Source organism: Triplophysa dalaica, chromosome 21 (genome assembly GCF_015846415.1).
Source record: "Triplophysa dalaica isolate WHDGS20190420 chromosome 21, ASM1584641v1, whole genome shotgun sequence".
Classification (NCBI taxonomy): Eukaryota; Metazoa; Chordata; class Actinopteri; order Cypriniformes; family Nemacheilidae; genus Triplophysa; species Triplophysa dalaica.
The window spans coordinates 14,065,682-14,085,385 of record NC_079562.1 but is presented as its reverse complement, the minus strand read 5'-3'; the positions used below and the strand labels follow the sequence as shown (position 1 = coordinate 14,085,385).

General features: G+C 37.9%; 2 protein-coding genes across 2 annotated transcripts; both read right to left on the bottom strand.

Annotated features, from left to right (window-relative positions):
- Window positions 1-9: 9 nt before the first annotated feature.
- Window positions 10-7,876, bottom strand: comp (cartilage oligomeric matrix protein). The gene is made up of 19 exons (XM_056734706.1): window positions 7,775-7,876; window positions 6,060-6,133; window positions 5,924-5,975; window positions 5,685-5,833; window positions 5,460-5,597; window positions 5,299-5,373; window positions 4,043-4,195; window positions 3,865-3,969; window positions 3,681-3,788; window positions 3,408-3,567; window positions 3,225-3,343; window positions 2,957-3,009; window positions 2,674-2,867; window positions 2,103-2,281; window positions 1,974-2,022; window positions 1,690-1,886; window positions 1,432-1,604; window positions 1,200-1,339; window positions 10-73 (listed from the first exon to the last, which is right to left on the bottom strand). Exons 1-19 carry the CDS (start codon window positions 7,848-7,850, stop codon window positions 18-20), a joined length of 2,250 nt encoding a protein of 749 aa, XP_056590684.1. The 5' UTR covers window positions 7,851-7,876; the 3' UTR covers window positions 10-17.
- Window positions 7,877-12,518: 4,642 nt separating this feature from the next.
- On the bottom strand, window positions 12,519-18,659 carry diras1a (DIRAS family, GTP-binding RAS-like 1a). The gene is made up of 2 exons (XM_056734100.1): window positions 18,356-18,659; window positions 12,519-14,222 (listed from the first exon to the last, which is right to left on the bottom strand). Exon 2 carries the CDS (start codon window positions 14,165-14,167, stop codon window positions 13,580-13,582), a length of 588 nt encoding a protein of 195 aa, XP_056590078.1. The 5' UTR covers window positions 14,168-14,222; window positions 18,356-18,659; the 3' UTR covers window positions 12,519-13,579.
- Between the last annotated feature and the right edge of the window lie 1,045 nt (window positions 18,660-19,704).

Genomic DNA, 19,704 nt, shown 5'->3' with positions numbered 1-19,704 from the left:
AAATGTTGAGTGTGAGTTTAAAAAAGCTGGATTTGCTGGGTTCTGAATGCTTCAAAGTCCTCAGGAATGGTATCTGTGGTACAAAAGGGAAAATACAGCATATTCAGTAACTCGCAATTACTTTAAATCCGAATGTGACTTTGAATGCTAGAAATGCATTGAATATTGTATATAGAATATAGAGCATTTTTTATTTCTGCAACAAACTTGAAACATGAGTTTATTATCAATATTAATAACTTTTTTATTATGTTATTATGAAAGGGGATGTTTAGCGAGACCACTGATTGGATTGTGAAACAAATCTTTTTTTTATGATAGGTATAGATTAAAGGGAAAGGATTTTTTCAATAATAATAGGACATGTGGACCATTTTGCAGGATGTTAACAACATTGGTATAAAAACACTTCCTGTTTTTTATCCATACAAAATGTTTTGAACAAAATACAACCAGCAGAACATTTAAAACTTAAACAAATTATTAAATACATATCTTTAAGGTTTATTTATATATGTGAATTTAAAAAATAAAAATACAATACTTAAACAGGAAGTGTTCCAGGACCCCTATTGTTTAAATTGTTCGGACTTTACAATATGACTTGTGTTGTTGACATTAGTAAATCCATGTAACCAACAAGGAACAATACGTCTACAGAATTTATTCACGTTAGTTTACTAATATCAAGTTTAATCCAAATGTATATCTGATAATATCTATGTACTGTGAACTAACATGCACAATTGTTTTCGATAAAAAATAACACAAACAAAGACAAATATATGCTGAAAAACTATATTGCTCATTGTAAGTTCATTTTAGCAAATTCATTTGATTAATTCATGTTAACAAATACAACCTTATTGTAAAGTGATAACCGGTTTTCAAAATGGTCTATTGCAGGGGTTCTCAACCTTTTTGACTCCAAGGCCCCTAGTATATAACTTCCACCCAATAAAATATTTCATATCTTGATATGGAAAAGTGTTTATTCTATTTTAAACTTGACAAATAATAAGAAATCTTGAATTTTGGTTATTTAAATGTATTTAAATTCTCATTTTGTCTCATTTTAAATTATTAGTGATGCTAATTGGCCGCCTTGGACGCCATTTGTAGGCCACAGTCCTCCTGTTGCGAACCCCTGGTCTATAGCCATTAGTAGATTCAAATGATCTTTTATTATAAGAACTGACCATTGCATCGGTAGCGCAGGTTGGCCCAGATGATGTTCTCTTGAGAGAAGCAGAAAACTCCCAGTCTGCCTCCTCTCATAGTCGTGTCAATGATAATTCCTGTGTCTGCCACCATCTGCGTGCCTTCATAGAACCGAACCCTGTATCCATAATACACAGAGCACTCACAGGGCAATACTAATAATGACTGAAAAGATGATTTGTTGATGCAACACTGCCATTTTTGTCATACCTGATGTAACCTTCTTGAGGTCTGTGCTGGAGGAACCAACGGTAGGAGGTCTTATCTTTCCAGCCAACATTTCTGGCATCTTTCCACAAGAGCTTCACTTGGTTGGATGAGTGACCTGTGTGCCAGAGTGAGTTGCGGAGGTTCTCTCCAGGACCAGTGTCTGACTTCACTGCCTGCCGACAAGATAAGGGAACGGATGTCATGTTCAGAACCATAAGTTGGATTGATCTAAAGCTGTCTTTAAAAACCAGATCATACTTTAAGTTGGATGCCAGGCTCGGCAACAGCCCGGAAAGGATTGGCTTGCCAATAGATCTGCTCCACCTGTTTCCACATCACCACGTAGAAACTGGAGCTGTCCTGATAGCCAAAGATGAAGCCTGCATAGTCATCATCCGTTTCAGTATTCACGTGAAACGTCCCTTCAAAGTCCACGCCATTGAATGCGGTGTAGCCTATGAGAGGAATCAGAAAGCTATGAGCTTAAGATCTGTTTTGATAGCGCATCCACTATGCTGCTTTCCGTTGTCATAGGATCTTACCCACAGCCAGTCCAGGATCACTGTTCATGGTCTGAACAATCTCTCTTCCCTGTTGAAAGAATAAGAATTTCTTTGGAATAGAAAAACACTGTGAATTAAACCAAACACACCGATCGCACGCAGACTGACCTGATTGAGCACCACCCAGTTTGGATCAATTTGTGCATCACCTTCTGGATCCAGAACAACAGTCTGATAAGTTCTAAAGTCGGTGAGAGTGACCTCAGCGTTCTCTGGGCAAACATCAACAACATCGCTTATTGTGTCATTGTCGAAGTCGTTCTCGCAAACGTTACCAATTCCATCGCCTGCAAACAAACAGTCAAGAAAACTAACTATTAAAAAATGCTGGGTAAGATCAGTTAGTGGTGGTTAAGTCACCTGGTCATGTTATGTCAGAGATCGTTCAGAGATAGAGATAGTTCGGCAGAAAATAAAAAAATCCTGTCATCAAAGCATCTAGTGTTTCTTAATTTCCAAAGTAGAAATGTCTCAGTGGTTTTGTGTCCACACAATGGAAGTCAATGGGGGGCAATGTTGTTTGGCTACCAACATTCTTCAAAATATCTTCTTTTGGGTTCTACAAAAGAAACGCATATAGATCTGGAATGACATAATGAGGACGTGAATATGAAGGACAGAATTTTCGTTTTTGAGTGAACTATCCCTTAAATTATGTTTCTAAGCCTAAACTCCTAACCATCAAAATCCTCCTGCAGTGGGTTTGGTACCAGACGGCAGTTGTCTGGACCAGGTGGAAGGAGATCGGGAATGCCATCGTTGTCGTCATCATCATCACATTCATCTCCAATGCCGTCCTTGTCTGTGTCCAGCTGGGAGCTGTTGATCACTGCAGGACAGTTGTCACGGGAATCCTGATGACCATCTCCATCACTGAGGACCCAAAGCCAATGGAAAATTTGACATTCAGATCATAAATACAACCAATGGCAATCATACACTGATGATATGTTATACAGCACCTGTCTTTGTTGGTGTCACAAGGATCGCCAATTAAATCATTGTCCACATCCGTCTGCCATAGAAAGAAGAATAATGAACTATGATGATGAGACCAATACTGCTTCACTTAGTGCAAAACACTTTAAGGCCCATTTCAAACTGTATTCACATGTAACCTGAACAGCACACAAATAAACCAAACTCTTGCTTCAAACGAAAATGTACCTAAAGTACCATAAGAGGAGAAAATTTGATTTAGGGTGGGGTGAGGTAGGGTGTTATTCTGACCTGATCAGGGTTTCGGATGTAAGGACAACTGTCGCAAGCATCACCAACATTATCACCATCTCTGTCTTTCTGGTCCCGGTTTGGTACCTTTTTGCAGTTATCCTTATTGTTTTTGATCCCTGGTAAGCAAAGTGTCAGTAGAATCACACATTATACTCCTATGGAGTAATGTTGAAGTCTTACCATCTCCATCTATGTCGTCATCACATTCATCACCGTCACCATCGCCATCTGTGTCCTTCTGGTCATTGTTTTTGATCAGACGACAATTGTCGCAAGCGTCTCCGTAATCATCCTGGTCAATATTTTTTTGATTCACATTGGGGACGAGGACACAGTTGTCCTGTCAGAGAAAACAGCAGGTATGATGTCATGTGAATGAGTATTAAATATTTTCATAGTCATTATTTACCAATATTTAGGAACAGTTTTCATAAATGAATAGATTGTGCTGACTTCTGTGTTTAAGATGCCATCTCCATCTGCATCCTCATCACATGCATCACCAATGTTGTCTTTGTCTGCATCCTCTTGGCCAGAGTTTGGAACAGTGAGACAGTTGTCCTACAAAATCATTTTTAAGACATTTACTTTGACTGTTTGTTTTCAAGAACTTGTTGATAATTTTATTCTTATTCACCTTTGCACAGTTCCTCTCATCACATTTCAACTTTTCATCAGGAAAGCCATCGATATCGGTGTCTGCTCCACACAAGTATCCATTCCCAGCCCATCCAACTCCACACTGAAACAGAGCAGTTCATCAGTACCAGTCAAACCCATGGCAGTCTGAATAAAATCCTCATTCTTGGACTCACCACACATTCGATCTGTCCATCACGGTGAACGATACATTCTGCACTGGCATGGCAAGGGTTCGGCTGCCCGTTGCCACAAGCACGCTCTGGTTTACAGCCTTTCACCTGATCTCCATTATAACCAGGCTTACAGCGGCCACATCGAAAAGAACCCTAATAGAAACACAATGAATCACATCAACATTTTCCAACGTATTAATAATCACAATAACGTTTCAGATCATACAGTATGTGCACAAGAAAGGGAAACCATGATGCAGACGGACCATAATGCAACGGTTCATAACTGTTTTTAAATGATGACTGCACATCAAGGTTATTTTAGTTTACTAAAATCAAAACTTTGAAAGCATTTTTGTTTATTGAAATCAAGTTTAAATATTGGACTGAAAATTAGTGTAAAAATAAATTAACAATGAATTTAAATGTTGCCTCAGACTTAAAATTGAAAAAGTTTTAAGCACTAAAATTGTAATTATAAACCAAATTAAAACTAAAATGAATTAATCTTATAAAGCAACATAAAATATAAACAAATAAATAATAATAAAAAGACGAAGCATAGGCTATAACAAAGTTAATAAATATTGAACTAAAATTAACATGAAAAATACAAATCTTCAAATAAATGCTATATTTAAAATATTTATAAAAAATAAAAACAATAAGAACTCTGCTTCACATAGCACAAAAAAGGATTATGTCTCTAAAACCAAACTTTAAAGCTTATATTAATATTATATTGTATAAAATTATATTTACCTTAATATTGCCATAATTGGTTTGAGCCTATTAGTGTTTATAGTACATGAATTAATACATGAATAATTGTGTAATTAAGTTAATAATTGTACATTTTACTTTTATAAAATTTTATATTTTAATAAAATATTAATATATTTATTAATATTGCTACAAGTTTGTCCTCATAATGTAAGTGTAAATGTGTTTTGAGTTACAACGGTTCTATACTTTCTGCAGCCTGTTAAAACATTATGTTTGGCACAGAATCAGTTAACTCAGTTTATCCTTTTTTGCAATTGAGTTAGGATTTCACATAAATCTAAGTCATATTCGTTGTTACTTTGTGCAAAGTTTCGCTAATGGTTTTCTCAGATAAAGGAACAGAACATCATGTAACCTGATGTGACTGCTACTTTCCTCGGTCAAGGCCCATATATTCAGAAACACTGATGTAGACCATATGTGCATGACGGGGTCTGAGGGGTCTTGACAGCCCATAATGTATCACTCACCGGTGTGTTGACGCAGTTGGAGTTCTCCTCACAGCCTCCATTTGAGTTCTCACATTCATTAATGTCTGTGCAGATCTGCATATATGAGTTTTCATTTCAGACATTCTACCCAATGGCTGTGCGCATTGAAAGATTCTCGCACAGAAATGATTTCGGCATACCTGCTTGTTTGCAGATGCGTATGCAAGTCCTACCCCCTGCACCTGAGGACCCGTGTAACCAGCAGGACAAGGGCCGCAGCGGAAACCAGGTGACGTATTTATGCATCTCACCCCCATGTGACACGGCATTACAGAACACTACACATAATAATTCAGTTGAAACATAAACTGTCATTTGATGTGAAGTAAAATCAAAATGGTACCCAATCCCAGAGTGCCCATCACCTCATCAACATCCATACAATGAGTTCCATTTCCTGTCAAGCCATCTGGGCACGGGCCACACCTGAACCCACCGGGTGTTACAATGCATTCTACTCCAGAGTGGCAGGGGTTGGGATCGCATGCGTTCTGCGGTTCAACTGCTCGCATGCCTGCAAAGGAACGCGCAACAGAATTCACAAATTAGATGATACGCTTTTCATTTACAATTACGGTTTGAAAATAAGCTTAGACATCCTCACCACAGGCTTCACACTCCATAACCGTGTTCTTCAGAAAAACTATTTCCTGTATCTATAAAGATGACGTAAGTTTTATTTTAAAGAATATCCATTTTAAAACTTTTGAATAGACTGGACAAAAGAAAGTGTAGTTTACCTGTTGTTTTAATAATTCCTTGATTTCAGCAAGCTCTTGGTTTGTGCCTTTAATCTGTTTGATAATCTCTCCATCTGTGGCAAAGAATATGGATTTCAAAGGAGTTTACATCATCCTGGTTTGTTATCAAGAAATAGTTTACCTTTACTTAGAAATTCTGCCATCATACACTCACCTTCATATCAAATGGAAACCTTAGCAGATCTCCCATATGTGCACTTTTCTGTACAATGGTTGAGGTCAAGCCCTATTCACTGTCATTGTATGTAAAAGAGCAAATTGGAGACGTTGCTAAACTCCTTTGATGACGTCTTTTATTTAAAAAAATCATGCAACAACCCGAGCATGAGTAACCGATGAAAGAGTGTCATTTTTATGGTGAACTATCTCTTGGAAATAACAGAAGCAAGAACAACATGACAGCTCTATGATTAATGTTCATACAGCTTAGATCAGAATAATGTGTTTTCCAGCAAGTTCTCAGGATGATATTCAAGCATGTGATATTTGTAATCTATTTTACAGCCATTCAGCAGGCACCACGTAGCCTATAGCAAGCCTGAGCTGATTACAGGGCGATTCACATTTCTCCACGCCTCTAAAACCGCGCGGGAAAAGTAATGCGCGCCGCTTTCTCTAGTCAAATGATCATTGCGCGCGCGACACTCCGAAAAGTTGAACTATTTTCATCTCGATGCGTCGCCGACACGCCTAGAAAAATGCGCGCGTCGTTAGGTGTCTACATTAAAATTACGAACTTGCGCGCGCAAAATAGGCGAAATGTGAATCGCCCCAATGATTATTTCTGCGTAACGGCTAATGTTTCAATTGTTTCCTGTATTTAACCATGAAAACATGGATTACTCATGCACTGCTTTTGTGACGGCACATGAGTAAAGTGTGATTTATGAGGTTATAATGATCACATGAACCTTAAACCACTTATTTCCTTTTGTATTAATGTTGGGATTAAATTTGTTGTTTTCTTGTTGATGATTCTAGTAGACTACATTTGAGGAAACGAAGGACGCAGAAAATAAAAGTTAATGGCGGTTTCTGTCAGAGGTCTCCCTCCCCAGAGGGCAGTTTGAACAAACAGAAAGAAAATGTGCTCTCTCCATTGCCGATATCCATGTTTTCCATATGTATTCCACAGGCATACATTCAACATATCAGTTAATCATCTTGTCTGGTGGGCCACTAAAAATGTTGATCTTTCCTGCAACTGTGCAGAACTTACAAGTTCTAAAAACTACATTGTAGTATGTTTTATAAAATGTGTAATTTGTTTTATGTAGTTAATAATATAATTTAGAATTAAGTTTTGTAGCATATCCTTTCAGAGAAACAAAACACGAATATATTATGTAAAATCCATTTAAAATAATGTAATAATTATTATAATGTATATATAAATATACAGCCTAGTTTTATTCCTTTATGAATAATGTTTCTTTAATTTAAATTTTTTAATTTGTGATTTCTACAAAAGAAGAGCATTAATCTTAATGAAATCAAAAACAAAGACTTTTAATATTAATTGGCATAAATAATACAATAGAAATATTTTGTATCATAAAACAAAAATGTTCAGTTCTAAAGTAGTTAAACACCTTGAGATTATTTTTATAAGTGCCACAGTCATAGAAAAGAAGTTTGTTCAAGTTTGTGTAAACTCAGCACATATGAAAGTGAATGCAAACACGTCAACTCACCTCTGGAAATTCCTTGAGCGGAAAGAAGAACGTTGTGCAAGCAGAAGCAAGAGCTGAACAAGAGCGTCCACTGCATGGTCAGTATGTCTGAGGTGCTGAATGTGTCTGTGTGCTTCTTGTCTCTGTGGCTTTTATACCGCGCCTCTGATGTCATGTGCAGTCTGGATCTCCACACATCACACCTTTCACAGCATTCCAAACTTCACATGTACAGTGAGGAAAAGCCTCAAACCAAAAAAATAATAATGCTTGGAAACAACAATGCATTTATGCATTAATCCTACACTTAATTGTTTACTACTTTTTATTGTAAGTGTTGTTTGGGAGGGAGTTTAAGAAACACATTATACCACAAATAAAAGACACACTGTTAAACGTTGTTTTAGTTTTGCACCAGGTTTCCCCGCAACTTACTATAGATTTAATTTTGTTTTAATCACAATTTACTAGATTTTGTAAGTTTGCAAGATAGTTTCTTTTATAAAACAAGACTGAATATCTTATTTCTATTCTTGTAACGTAAATGCATCATCATTTAAGAAGTTTTTAATATTTTTACTAGAAAACAAACAAAAAAATGCTTAGGAAGAATGTCAGTATCCTAGTAATGAGAGCAGTATCTTCTTGCTTATTTTGAATCACAAAAGTCAAAGTGTTTTAAGTTGGATTTAAGTAAAGTTTAATAGGAAAATATTAAGTATATTAAAATCTACGGTAAGCAAAGTTTAACAGTGCAGATTTAAGAAGATTAATTCATAATAAAACTGAATAAATAAATAAACACATAGCAGAAAAACTTTTCCAGTTTGGTGTGTAATATGCAACAGACTGTTGGCAAACTGAATGTGGACAGCCCGTGGGCGTTCGAAGCTGAAACTATGTAGTCACCAACAATAAAGCTTCTCTAAAGTAGTCATCCTTTGCCTACATCTCTGCACTTTTAAGGCATTCCCAACCAACTTCATGTGCATCCCCCTTGCACTTTCGTTTGCAGTTAGTCAACAACCATAAAATTATATTGGACCATTTGTCATTTAAGTACTATAAAGCAAAAGCTTCTTACATCACTAAGGTTCTCTGCACAGTTGAGGGCTTTTATTATAGTAAGTCTTGTTTGCGGATAATTGCTTCCACAGATGTAGTTTGAATTCCAGTTTGAAGAACCCTGGGGTACATGTGGCGCACCTTAGCTCTTGTACTTCACTACATTCAGCTGAATTCTCCCTCTGTCTCACTCACTGTGAGCTCTTCTAGAAAAACAAACACAGACGCAAAAGGGCTTGCGGTTGCTGTTTTCAGCAGTTTTTCAGATGACACGGGAAAGAGAACTAAACAACTTTTTTTCAAAATGCTTCTTGATTTTTGAGTCATTCAGTTTACGGGATTAATGTGCTCGATGTTCCACAAAATAAAAATATGTCTCAGATTGACTTTTTATCCCACAACAAGTATACGTTTTGAGATTTACGACCTGATTATAGCCAGATTTTTCATCAAAGAAGGGGTAAAATAATGCTGAAAGGTGAGAATGTCACTCTCAGATAAGATTCTTCAATGTTCAGCAAAGGAAAAAGTGAATGTGCTGGGTTTACAATCCATTAGCTAAGAGTATTCTAAACATTCAGTCACACATTCAGTCACATTAATATTTGTATCCTTCTATTGTTTAAATTGTAGGCCTACATGACTGCAGGGGAATGCATCCTAATGCCTAATACATCTAAACAATTAGACACTGTTACTCATGTGCTTCCTATGACAGAAAGTTCATATGCGTGTCAACTTTACAGCAGGTGGGTTCTGAGATTGTGAGCCTGACACTGCTCAATATGAAAAAAAAATTGTTACGTTCATATATGTACAGTTAATGTAGCCCATAGAGTAAACGAGAGATTGTTACCAATTTCTTTTGTTAAAACAAAACACAGCACAAGAAATCCTTTGTTTAGTCAGGCTACCTTCAGTTTCAGGAGGCATTTAAAATGTTTTTAATGTTTTTGACCTCTTTTAACCACCAGAGGGCAGTGCCAGAACATTAAAATTCGCCACAACAAACTGGGTAATGAACGGAGTGTTAACAACACGTCAGGCGAGATGTGGGCCAATCCGTATTTTCTTATATGTTTACACCTTCTGATCAAATAACGTTAACTTATAATACTGTAACTGTAAATACTGAAGTTTGTTGATTGTTTGGTAAAAAGAGTAGGCCCATATGCATTTGGAAACAACAAATATGTTTTAACAGAGTGTTTGGGAGACGGTTTCAGCGGCAACAACATAAACAAACGTCATGTCCAGGGGCCCGTTTCAATAAGGAAGTTCAACCAACACCGAGTTAAAATCTGAACCCTGAGTTGATTTACTCAGAGAATCGTTACTCTGAGTTTTCAGTTTCAGAACAGCTGATTTGAGTTAGTTTAATCAACCCTGAGTAAGTTCACTCTAGGTTACGCGCGTGCAGCATGGCGATGAAAAGCCATCATCAATTGAGTGAAGATAGCACGATTCACCATGGCAACGGCACGTGACAAAAAGCGCTCTGTTCATTTCTCGCCAATCAAATTGAAGGAACTGTTACAAGCGTATAGTGAATATGAGCAGATATTTAGAAAAAAGTGCAACACAGCCGCAGCAGCAAAAGAAAGAGAGTTGGCGTGGGAGAAAAGTGCTTCACGTGTTAATGCGCAAGTTTATATGTCAATCACTTTTATATTTATTTTGTTGAAACTGTGAAAATGTAAATTATATTTAACTCTCTTGCTCTCATGTAGGTGAAATCCTTCTGCAATAAAAAGATCTTGGCAGCAGCTGAATATGAAATATACGACGGCGTCGTAAAAAAAAAGATTTCGAGAATAAAGTCGAAATGTTACGAGAATAAAGTCGAAATGTTACGAGAATAAAGTCGAAATGTCAAAATCTGACATGAACTACGAATTAACTCACTGATTCAGATGACGTACTTAAACATAATTTAAACTCTTAAACTTCAACTTTCACGAAAATAAAATACGTATTACGACGAGTTTATTCTCGTAACATTTTGACTTTATTCTCGTAATCTTGAATTTATGTTATTTTTAACGTGGCACTAAAACGCCGTGGTAGAAATACAATAACATCATTCATTCAGGAAAGTTTAAAGAAATAAAATAGTCTTGCTAGTAGGATGACTGATTGGGAAATGTTAAATATACTTCTTAAACTGGCCTTAAAAGTTAAGATAAAACGTCCAAACGGGGCCTCAGAATTCTCTCCCGACATAAATATAATTCTGGGCGAATTAATGCAGCTTCCTCATCTATGGGTTCATGAATAAACGAACATGCTATTTTAAGTTCTGTGTGACTAAATAGAGCGCGATTAGGAACTCTAATCAATAAACATATGACGTATGTCATTTCAACCCGCTCGCGCTTCGAAAAGGGGGCGGAGATTGTAACAAACCCTGCGTTTGCGGAATAAAACCTGCTCCCGACCAGGTTAGGTTCACGGAGTAGGTTACTCTGGTTACTCACCCGGAGTATAAGATACCTCGATTTCTGAAATGGGCTTGACTTACTCCGCGGTCGCGGGTTTGACATTCCTCGCGTTCTGAAACCAAAAACCCTGAGTATTCCGTTTTCTGGGGTTGACTTACTCGGAGTTTGCACTTACCCTGCTTTCTGAAACGGGCCCCTGGCCCAACTTAACTTCCGGTAGACTTACTCGAAGAAACTTTCGAGTAGTTTTTTATTTAATTTAATGCAATTGTTTTAGGAAATCAAATGTTAATAATATATAAATAATAATTACAACCAAACACAATACCGGAAATTAACTTCTAAAGTCCGAAGAAACCGCCCTGATTCTGGCAGATTATTCAGGCATGTTTTTCTACAAAGGTTATTTGTTTTGTGTTCTGTTTGTTTGTTGATGGTTTTTGCACCCAATAATATTATATAATAGTTAATAAAATGTTTTATAGAATATGTTTTAGATACTTTTATATGATATGTAGTTTACTGCACATTAAAATCGTAAGAAAGATTCCTTGATTCTTTGTGGTAGTTTTAATACAATGTTGTCTTGTAAAGACTTTTCATGTAATGTAACCACGTCTGCTGTTAGATTTGACTAATATGATCTAAATGTCACATGCCATTAGATTAAAATAAAACCACGATTTGTCTGGAAACCAGTGAAATGTCCTCTTAAATTGGTGGTGGTCTTGATATTTCACTATGTCAAGGAGGACATTTGGCTCTCACAAGCCTATCCAAAACCTGTATACACAGACCTGTTAAAATCTCTTCCTCTTCCCTTTGAATCTTTAAATGTACACCAGCAGGACTGCCTCATCAGATGTCCCAGCAGATGTCCTATCCTGTCTGTACCTTCAGCAACATTCCCCTAAATCAATGACCAGCATTTTCCATCATCATAAGGACCACAGTATCAGCAGAAGCTAAAGTATGTTTCAACTTGGCTTATATAAACTGTACATCATTTGATATAAAAATGCTGACTGGAATAATTACGGGCATTTAAAAGCAGTTCACTAATTTACCGATTACGGATGTAAAATTCCTGAAACAGAAAACCCAGAAAAAGTCAAAGAAATACAGTAGCTCACACTAAAACAGAGCACCGCAGTGTAAACACTTTTAGGAGAATGTGTTGGCACACTTACATGTTATCATTTTGGATAGGAGAACATATTTAAATAAATCCACAAAAGAAGACAAGCCAGTCGTTGTTATACCTTACGTTTGTGCTTCTTTATTTTTCTGGTCCCTCACATAATATTTATTGAATAAACACTGTTTCTGCAGTAAAGTTGTAAACGCGTTTGACAGGAACATGTTCGTAAAGGTTCACGCTCTGTGTTTTGAATGTGCTCGAGATTCTAAAAGTGCTTTCATATCATGTATTGCTAAAGCAAATGGCGTTAAATTATGGGAGGAACTATAGACACCGACAGGAGAAAATGGTCTGTACAGGGGATTTCATTAGTGCTGATAATACACATATAGAGTTCACATACAGGATATATGTTAGATGACGAAATGCATATATTAAGGTTTTCCAGTGCCATCAACACTTGAAAAACGTAATGTTAAAACGAAACACCGGCGGACCGCCCCCTCCCTGAGCCCCCCCACCTGTCACAAAAAAATAGCCTTTATAAATAATCACATTTAGGACTTATTCACTGTGCTTTAATAAGATATAGCTCTGTTCTGGATGAAAAGATCTCAATCACATTTAATATGAAGGTAGTTTTCTATCGTCAGGCATGCATTACGCACTTAACTCTGTTATACCAGGTTACGTCGCTGGCAAGCTAAGAATGTCCTTCGTCCCGAATTGTTTTCTAATTCATAATAGGTTTTTGTGCTGCTAAAGTATGCAATTTGGAAGAGCAGATAGTGTCCCCTCTCGAGCTGTGCTTTTCCATCTTTGGATGAGAATTGCTTCCGATGCAGAACCAGTTCAAGACGTTCATGTCTGCATTTCAACCCCGTACCGTTAAAGACACAGCCTCGCGTCAAAAGGGCCATATTGATGATTTTGGTCTGTCTTGAATTCAAGTCTGCATGTGTGATAGTCATGGGACGTCCTTCCTGCTTGACGTGTCAGCTCATCAAGTCTCGTACACAGAGTCACTACAGGAGCCAAACATAACGGGGAGACGGTTGACGGTTCGGATGCACACTAAAGGTTACCTGATTGAGACTGAGAGAGGAGGTGAGGGACTTATGTACATTTTTGAGGAGTCAGTTACGCCTCGACCCATGCCATGGTTTATTCCGCCATCTCCTACATCACACTGCACTTGGCCTTCAGCTTATCCGCACGTCTCTGCTTGCTGGAGCGCATGTTCAGGCTCATGTCGCGCTTCTTGTCCAGGTTCAGCAGCTCCTGAAAAAGCTCCTTGACGTTGGTGTTGGTCTTGGCCGACGTCTCCATGAACGCGCATTTCCAGACGCTGGCCTGAGCTTCGCCCTCCTTGGTCTCCACCTCTCGCTGGGTCTCGTCGCTCTTGTTGCCCACTAGCATGATGGGGATGTTCTCCACATTGCTTTTGATGGCCAGCACCTGCTGGTAGATGGGCTTGAGCTCCTCCAGCGACTGCCTGCTGGTGATGGAGTAGACCAGGATGAAGGCGTGGCCTTTGGAGATGGACAGACGCTGCATAGCAGGGAACTGGTGGCTGCCGGTGGTGTCGGTGATCTCCAGAGTGCATACGCTCTTGTCGCAGCTGATCACCTGCCGGTAGGTGTCCTCCACCGTCGGGATGTAGGTGTCCCTGAAAGTGCCCTTTACGAAGCGCAGAACCAGGGAGCTTTTGCCCACGCCCCCGGCTCCGAACACCACCACCCGGTAATCGTTACTCTGCTCTGGCATGCTGCTCGGGTGTATCGGGGTATCTGACGATTAACACTCGCTGATTCCCTGAGATCTGAAAAACAGAAAAGTATAAGATGCATTTGATAAAGGTGCACATCATGAGAGGTGGACACCAAGTTGATAAGAGAATCCCTAACATTCACAGTTTCTCCGAAATGTATCAAAGGGTCTGCAAAGAAAAGAAAACGAGCACTTGTGCTTTTCAAAGTAACCAGTCACATTATCTCATCAATACTTGTGTGTGCTTTGGTTCGTGTTGTTGAATCACGTTTAAAAAAATGTCCACGCCCCCAAAACATCAAATCAATCAAAGGGATAGTTTACCAAAACTTCTGTCATCATTTACTCAACCTCATATAATTTCAAACCTGTATGACTTTCTTTCTTCTGCAGAACACAAAAGAAGATATTTTGAAGAATGTCGGTAAACGAAAACTGTTGGTTCCCATTGACTTGAATTGGTTTTGTGTTCAATGGATTTCTGTTCAAACTCGACGGGGGCAAACTGTTTTTGGTTTCCAACTTTCTTCAAAATATGTACTTTTGTGTTTTGCTGAAGAAAGAAAGTGAAACAAGTTTAAAATGTCAAGAGGGTAAATTATGACATCATTTATGTTTTGGGGTGAACTATCCTGTTAAGGCATGTTCACGTCAAGAACAGCAGCTTTGAAGATAACTAAAATGATAAAGTTGTTTATTTTGAGTTTCACACTTAAAATGGGCGAACTCTTTAAATTCTGAAGGATTTTGATTTTGACGTTTTATCGTATATCAGCTGGAAAAAAATGCTCTGAAATTGATCCCAATGAAAAATACAATGATGTTATTTTATTTAACCGGCTCCATATTTGATTTATTTATTGACTTCTATTGTAGGAAAAATGACAATGGTAGTCAGAAGTGCCCCAGAACTGTCTGCTTTCCTACATTCTTCAAAATATCTTCTTTTGTGTTTAACAGAACAAAGACATCAATAAAGTTATTTTTCCTACGCTCGTAGTCAATGGTGTCCAAGAACTGTTTGGATAGAAGCATTCTTCCAAATATCTTTCCCTGTGTTCATTTAAGCAAATAAATTTATACCGATTTGGAACAACTCAAGCGTTTGTAGATGATGACAGAATTTTCATTTTTGGGTGAATTGTCCCTTTAAATACAATTCATTTTTTCTTCATCATGATTTTGGGGTGTAATAAGACCCGGAAATAAAATACACAGAATATACCATAGTGCACCACAGGGTTGTATTGTATTATTCTTTGCGCAAACATGGTTGATATCCAATAGAATGGTCAGCATATTCGTATTTGTGTGCTTTATATGTATAAAGGAGTGTATATGTCACTTTGTGCATATGCCTGTATAGCTTTGTGTATTGAGTAGGACGGTCTTTTCTGCCATCGGCATCAAGGTCATCTATTAATGACTCATTTATCTTGCTGTGAGGCAGCCGTTGGTCTTGGTCTCCTGTGGAAAGCAAGTTCACACCGGATATTTCTGGCACCTCACAGAATTCTCGCAGCATTCGGACACGGTGGCCACTTCCTGACTCCCTCAAGAGAGATTTATGACTCACTTTCAGATGATGGATGGGGATTAATGTGATTAACAGAGAACCTTTCTATGTTTTAGAGCTGGAAAATATTCTGTGGGTCGCACATCTCCTGCTGCCCCGGAGGAAAACAGCCGTACTTAGCCTACCAGTAATGAACAGACTTCCTACAGACTCTTCCTTTGGTTTTTACAGCAGTAAGAAATACAGCCTGATCTTAAAGCAAGTTTGTAGAGATTTTTCCGTTCAGAAGCAGATTATATTTAGAAGTAAAGCATTCATAAAGCTCACGCGTCTCATATTCCACCATTTTACTCATATGGTCAGATGCAAACACCAGACATTTTATGTATAGGTTTTGAAAATCCCCTCCACTGGAGTTAATGAATAGTGGCGTCAGGGGATGTGTCTGACAGCGTTGGGATGGGGTTATGAATGATAAATGCCAGATCATGATGAATAGTTACACAAGGTGCTGCTTCTTTTTGTACATGCTGTTCTCTTTGCAGAAACGGTACAATGTAGTAAGCTTCAATCAGATCAGGCATGAGTTGTACCTTTAAAGTTGCTATTTTGCACCCTATCTATTTGTGAAGGGTATTCTTTGGCAGATGTATTATTTCTATTGTTTTAAAATAAATGAATTTAGGTTTTTAAACATTTGGTGTTGTCACATTTCTGGTGTCTATGTTGCCTCAAGACAACAAGTGTCCTAATGGTCATGCATTTCAATGATTTTTCCATTGAGTCGCTTATACTGTATAAATGCTGAGTTGGTTTAAACCCATTGTTGTGTCAAAAAAGGACAAACACAACTGTTGGGTTAACCCTAAAGATGTTATGACTCATTTTGGGTTTAAACTTAATTTAATTTATAATCCAATTGTTGGGCTCACCCCTTTTTGACCCAATCATGGGTTAACTATAACCCAGCATATTTAGAGTTATATGCATTTTATCCACTGCAAAATATATTCTTATCCAAAAAGGTTCATATTGCATAGCCTCTTGTCATTATTTGAGACATAATTCAATTCAAATTAATTTATTTTCTTATATAGAATTGAATAAGTACAGGTAATCTATTGATATATAAAATATAAATGTGTATACAAGATATATATGAAAAAGAATACAATAAATGGTAGCACTGCAATTTCTATTGTCCTTCAAAAATACTACTAAATATACTAAATACAAATCTAAAAAATGATATCCTGTATATTTCTCCTGAGACTTTTAGTCATAGAAGACAATTAGTCATGAAGATATATTAAACATTACAAGCATTTCCATCTTACATGGAAATGACCCTTAAACCGAAGAGAATATTATATACAAGAATAGGAGTGCAATATTAAATTATAGTAATACCATGAAATGTACCTTAAATTCAGTCTAAGCCACTCATTTTGACATGGCATCAAAGTTGTCTGTGCTGGTTTGTAACAGCTTGAAAGATGTCAGGTCTTTGAACACCTTAGCGTGTATCAAAGACTCTCCCTATGTCTCCCTGTGGTACTCGGGGATCTCTGTTGTGCATCTTTTTTGGAAACCCTGGGAGTTCTCTGGTTACTGTGGAAACAGACCTCGGGGGCATGTATCTGGTGATGGAGACAGAGGTGCTGGTGAAGGGGAGGTAGACTGAGCTCAAAAACAGACATCTAATGTTAGATAGGGGATAGACATCTATTTTTTCTTTCAGTTCAGTTACCGTAGTAACCAAACGACAAACTGTGGCTTCAATCTACGTCACTGCAGACTTGTCCTACACTGATTTGAAAACTATTTATAGAGATAAACTATCACTACTGAGTAAAATGAAATCTTAACAGGGAAGAAACAACTAGAGATTGCTTCAGGGATCTCATTGGCCACGCTATTCTTCATTTTGTTTTGATTTCTGATCAATAAAAATAAGTCTTCGAGAGGTAGTGAGACTTGCATCATGTAAACGTCCGTCTCATGCGTCTAAAAATACCACAACCGAGCAGGTCCATTCTTACTGTACAAGGTTCTGGATCCTTTCCAGCTCTGATGGAATTTAGATATAGACCCTTTAAGATGCGTCTTTTAATCAATGGCTTTTGCTTAGTATCGCGCATAGAGCTGTGATTATAGACAACATTGAAAACAGACATCCTGTTATTTCCTCTCAGCCTGTCAGGCCATGCAACGAGCGCTTCGAAGCTATGGTGAATTGAAATTTTAAATGAATTCATTTTTATGTCACGTATGTCGCAATCATGTGACATGTAAATGCATCATCCCGGGTTAATTCCCTTCACATGACCGCATGAACAGAACTGTATTTTTTGTGAAAGCGGGAATAGGCTACTGATGTGTCCATAAACGTTGGATTGGCGTCAAAAGAGCGTCGTTCCCACACACGGGCGACGAATATTAAAATGCAAAGGCTTCTCAAAGTCATTACGTTGCTCGGCATGCCGCTGCCTTTCCTCCATTCGCTGTGCTCGGAAAGGATGCTATTGCGCTCCGTCACAAGAAATTGCGCAAGGACGCGCGTCAAAGACATTCTCGAGCGACATCGATTCGCGAAATACGCGTTTGTCTAAACGGCTGTGATGTGAAAACATAAATAGCTCGTAAGAAACAAAAACATTTATTCTTACCTGGTGACTTGTGTTGAAACGTCCCGAATCTGGTTACTTATAAATTGTAGGAAGCATTAGGAGATCAGATACACGACAAATGTATTACATTCTATGGCGTGCCAGTCCCGTTTCATTTTCCCGTGTTATCTGCATGGCGTTTATCGAGCGATGTCGCTGAAAATGCTGTTATTGCTCTTCGGGCGGGCGGGCGTGCGCGTCCTCTGTGACGCACACAAGCGCAAGTGATGCTGCTCACCCCCGCGTCCTGTGTCCCGTTACACGACATTGGCAGCGATGAGAACAAAAAACCCACCTGCTCAATACCGCTAAACCACTTTCCATCAACGCCATGTTAAGCATACAACATTGTTCCATAACGGAAGGAGGTCACGCTCTGTTAATAAAACACAATTTTTTGCGCAATATTCTAAAAGAAAATACTGGAATACAATCTTATCTGAAAGAAATTTCCAAAGGGTTTTATATAAGACAATAGTAGTAATAAGCGACGATTTGGTGCCTATACATATACAATGTGATATATGAACAGATTTCAGTTACGATTAAGAGAGCTGTTTCAGGACAACTGACATGCATTGGTGCCCTGTAATGATAATTACAATTAAAGTATACACATCAAATAATATACTACTCATTATCTTTGTTGTAATGTTCTGTTTAATCTTGCAACAACATAAATATACTGACACACCTTAAATGCAAGGTGTGTACATATTTGCGTCAGCACAGCCACTTTTCTTCTTTGCTGAACTTTAGTCTCTGTCTCCCTCCAACGGCTTTTACGCGAATCGACAACATGCTCAGTTCGCAATAAGTAATGCGTTTATAAACCATTTATACGACATGGTGACGGAATAGCTGTCACAGACAGGCAGTGGGAATCCCAGTAACTCACAAATCTTGTGGTTTTGTTTGTTAAATATTAAATACACTACACATGCAGCGATGTCATAAGAACCGTGTTTGGTTCCCTTAGATGATTTCAGTTAAATGATCAATAAGCATTTCTTTAAATATATGTAGAATAAGACTAGTCTGTGCAACAGAAAGAGTTCAGTGGATGCTTCCTGGCAAAGAACATTTTTAGGTGCCTTTATTTTTATTTATTTATAAGATATAAATGTGCTATATATATATTGTACAAAATAAGGACAGCAAAAACCCCACCGAACTGGAAGGGCAGTGATCAATAATTAAAATAAGGTAAATGTAATGTGTTAAGGACCAGGGTATTTTTTGTATAGCCTACGTCAGCTCCGTCGTATTTTAAATGTTAGGCATTAGGCTATATATACATTCCATTGCAGCAGCGTTGACCAACAGAGCTCAACGGATAGACATTTTTC

Excerpts from the sequence above, each read along its gene's own strand:
- comp (XM_056734706.1), bottom strand. The coding sequence starts at position 7,850 with ATGCAGTGGACGCTCTTGTTCAGCTCTTGCTTCTGCTTGCACAACGTT. Across the intron at positions 3,344-3,407 it reads TGACGACATAGATGGAGATG|GGATCAAAAACAATAAGGAT; the intron begins GTAAGACTTCAA and ends TTTGCTTACCAG. Across the intron at positions 74-1,199 it reads CCTGCGCTACCGATGCAATG|ATACCATTCCTGAGGACTTT; the intron begins GTCAGTTCTTAT and ends TTTGTACCACAG.
- diras1a (XM_056734100.1), bottom strand. The coding sequence starts at position 14,167 with ATGCCAGAGCAGAGTAACGATTACCGGGTGGTGGTGTTCGGAGCCGGG.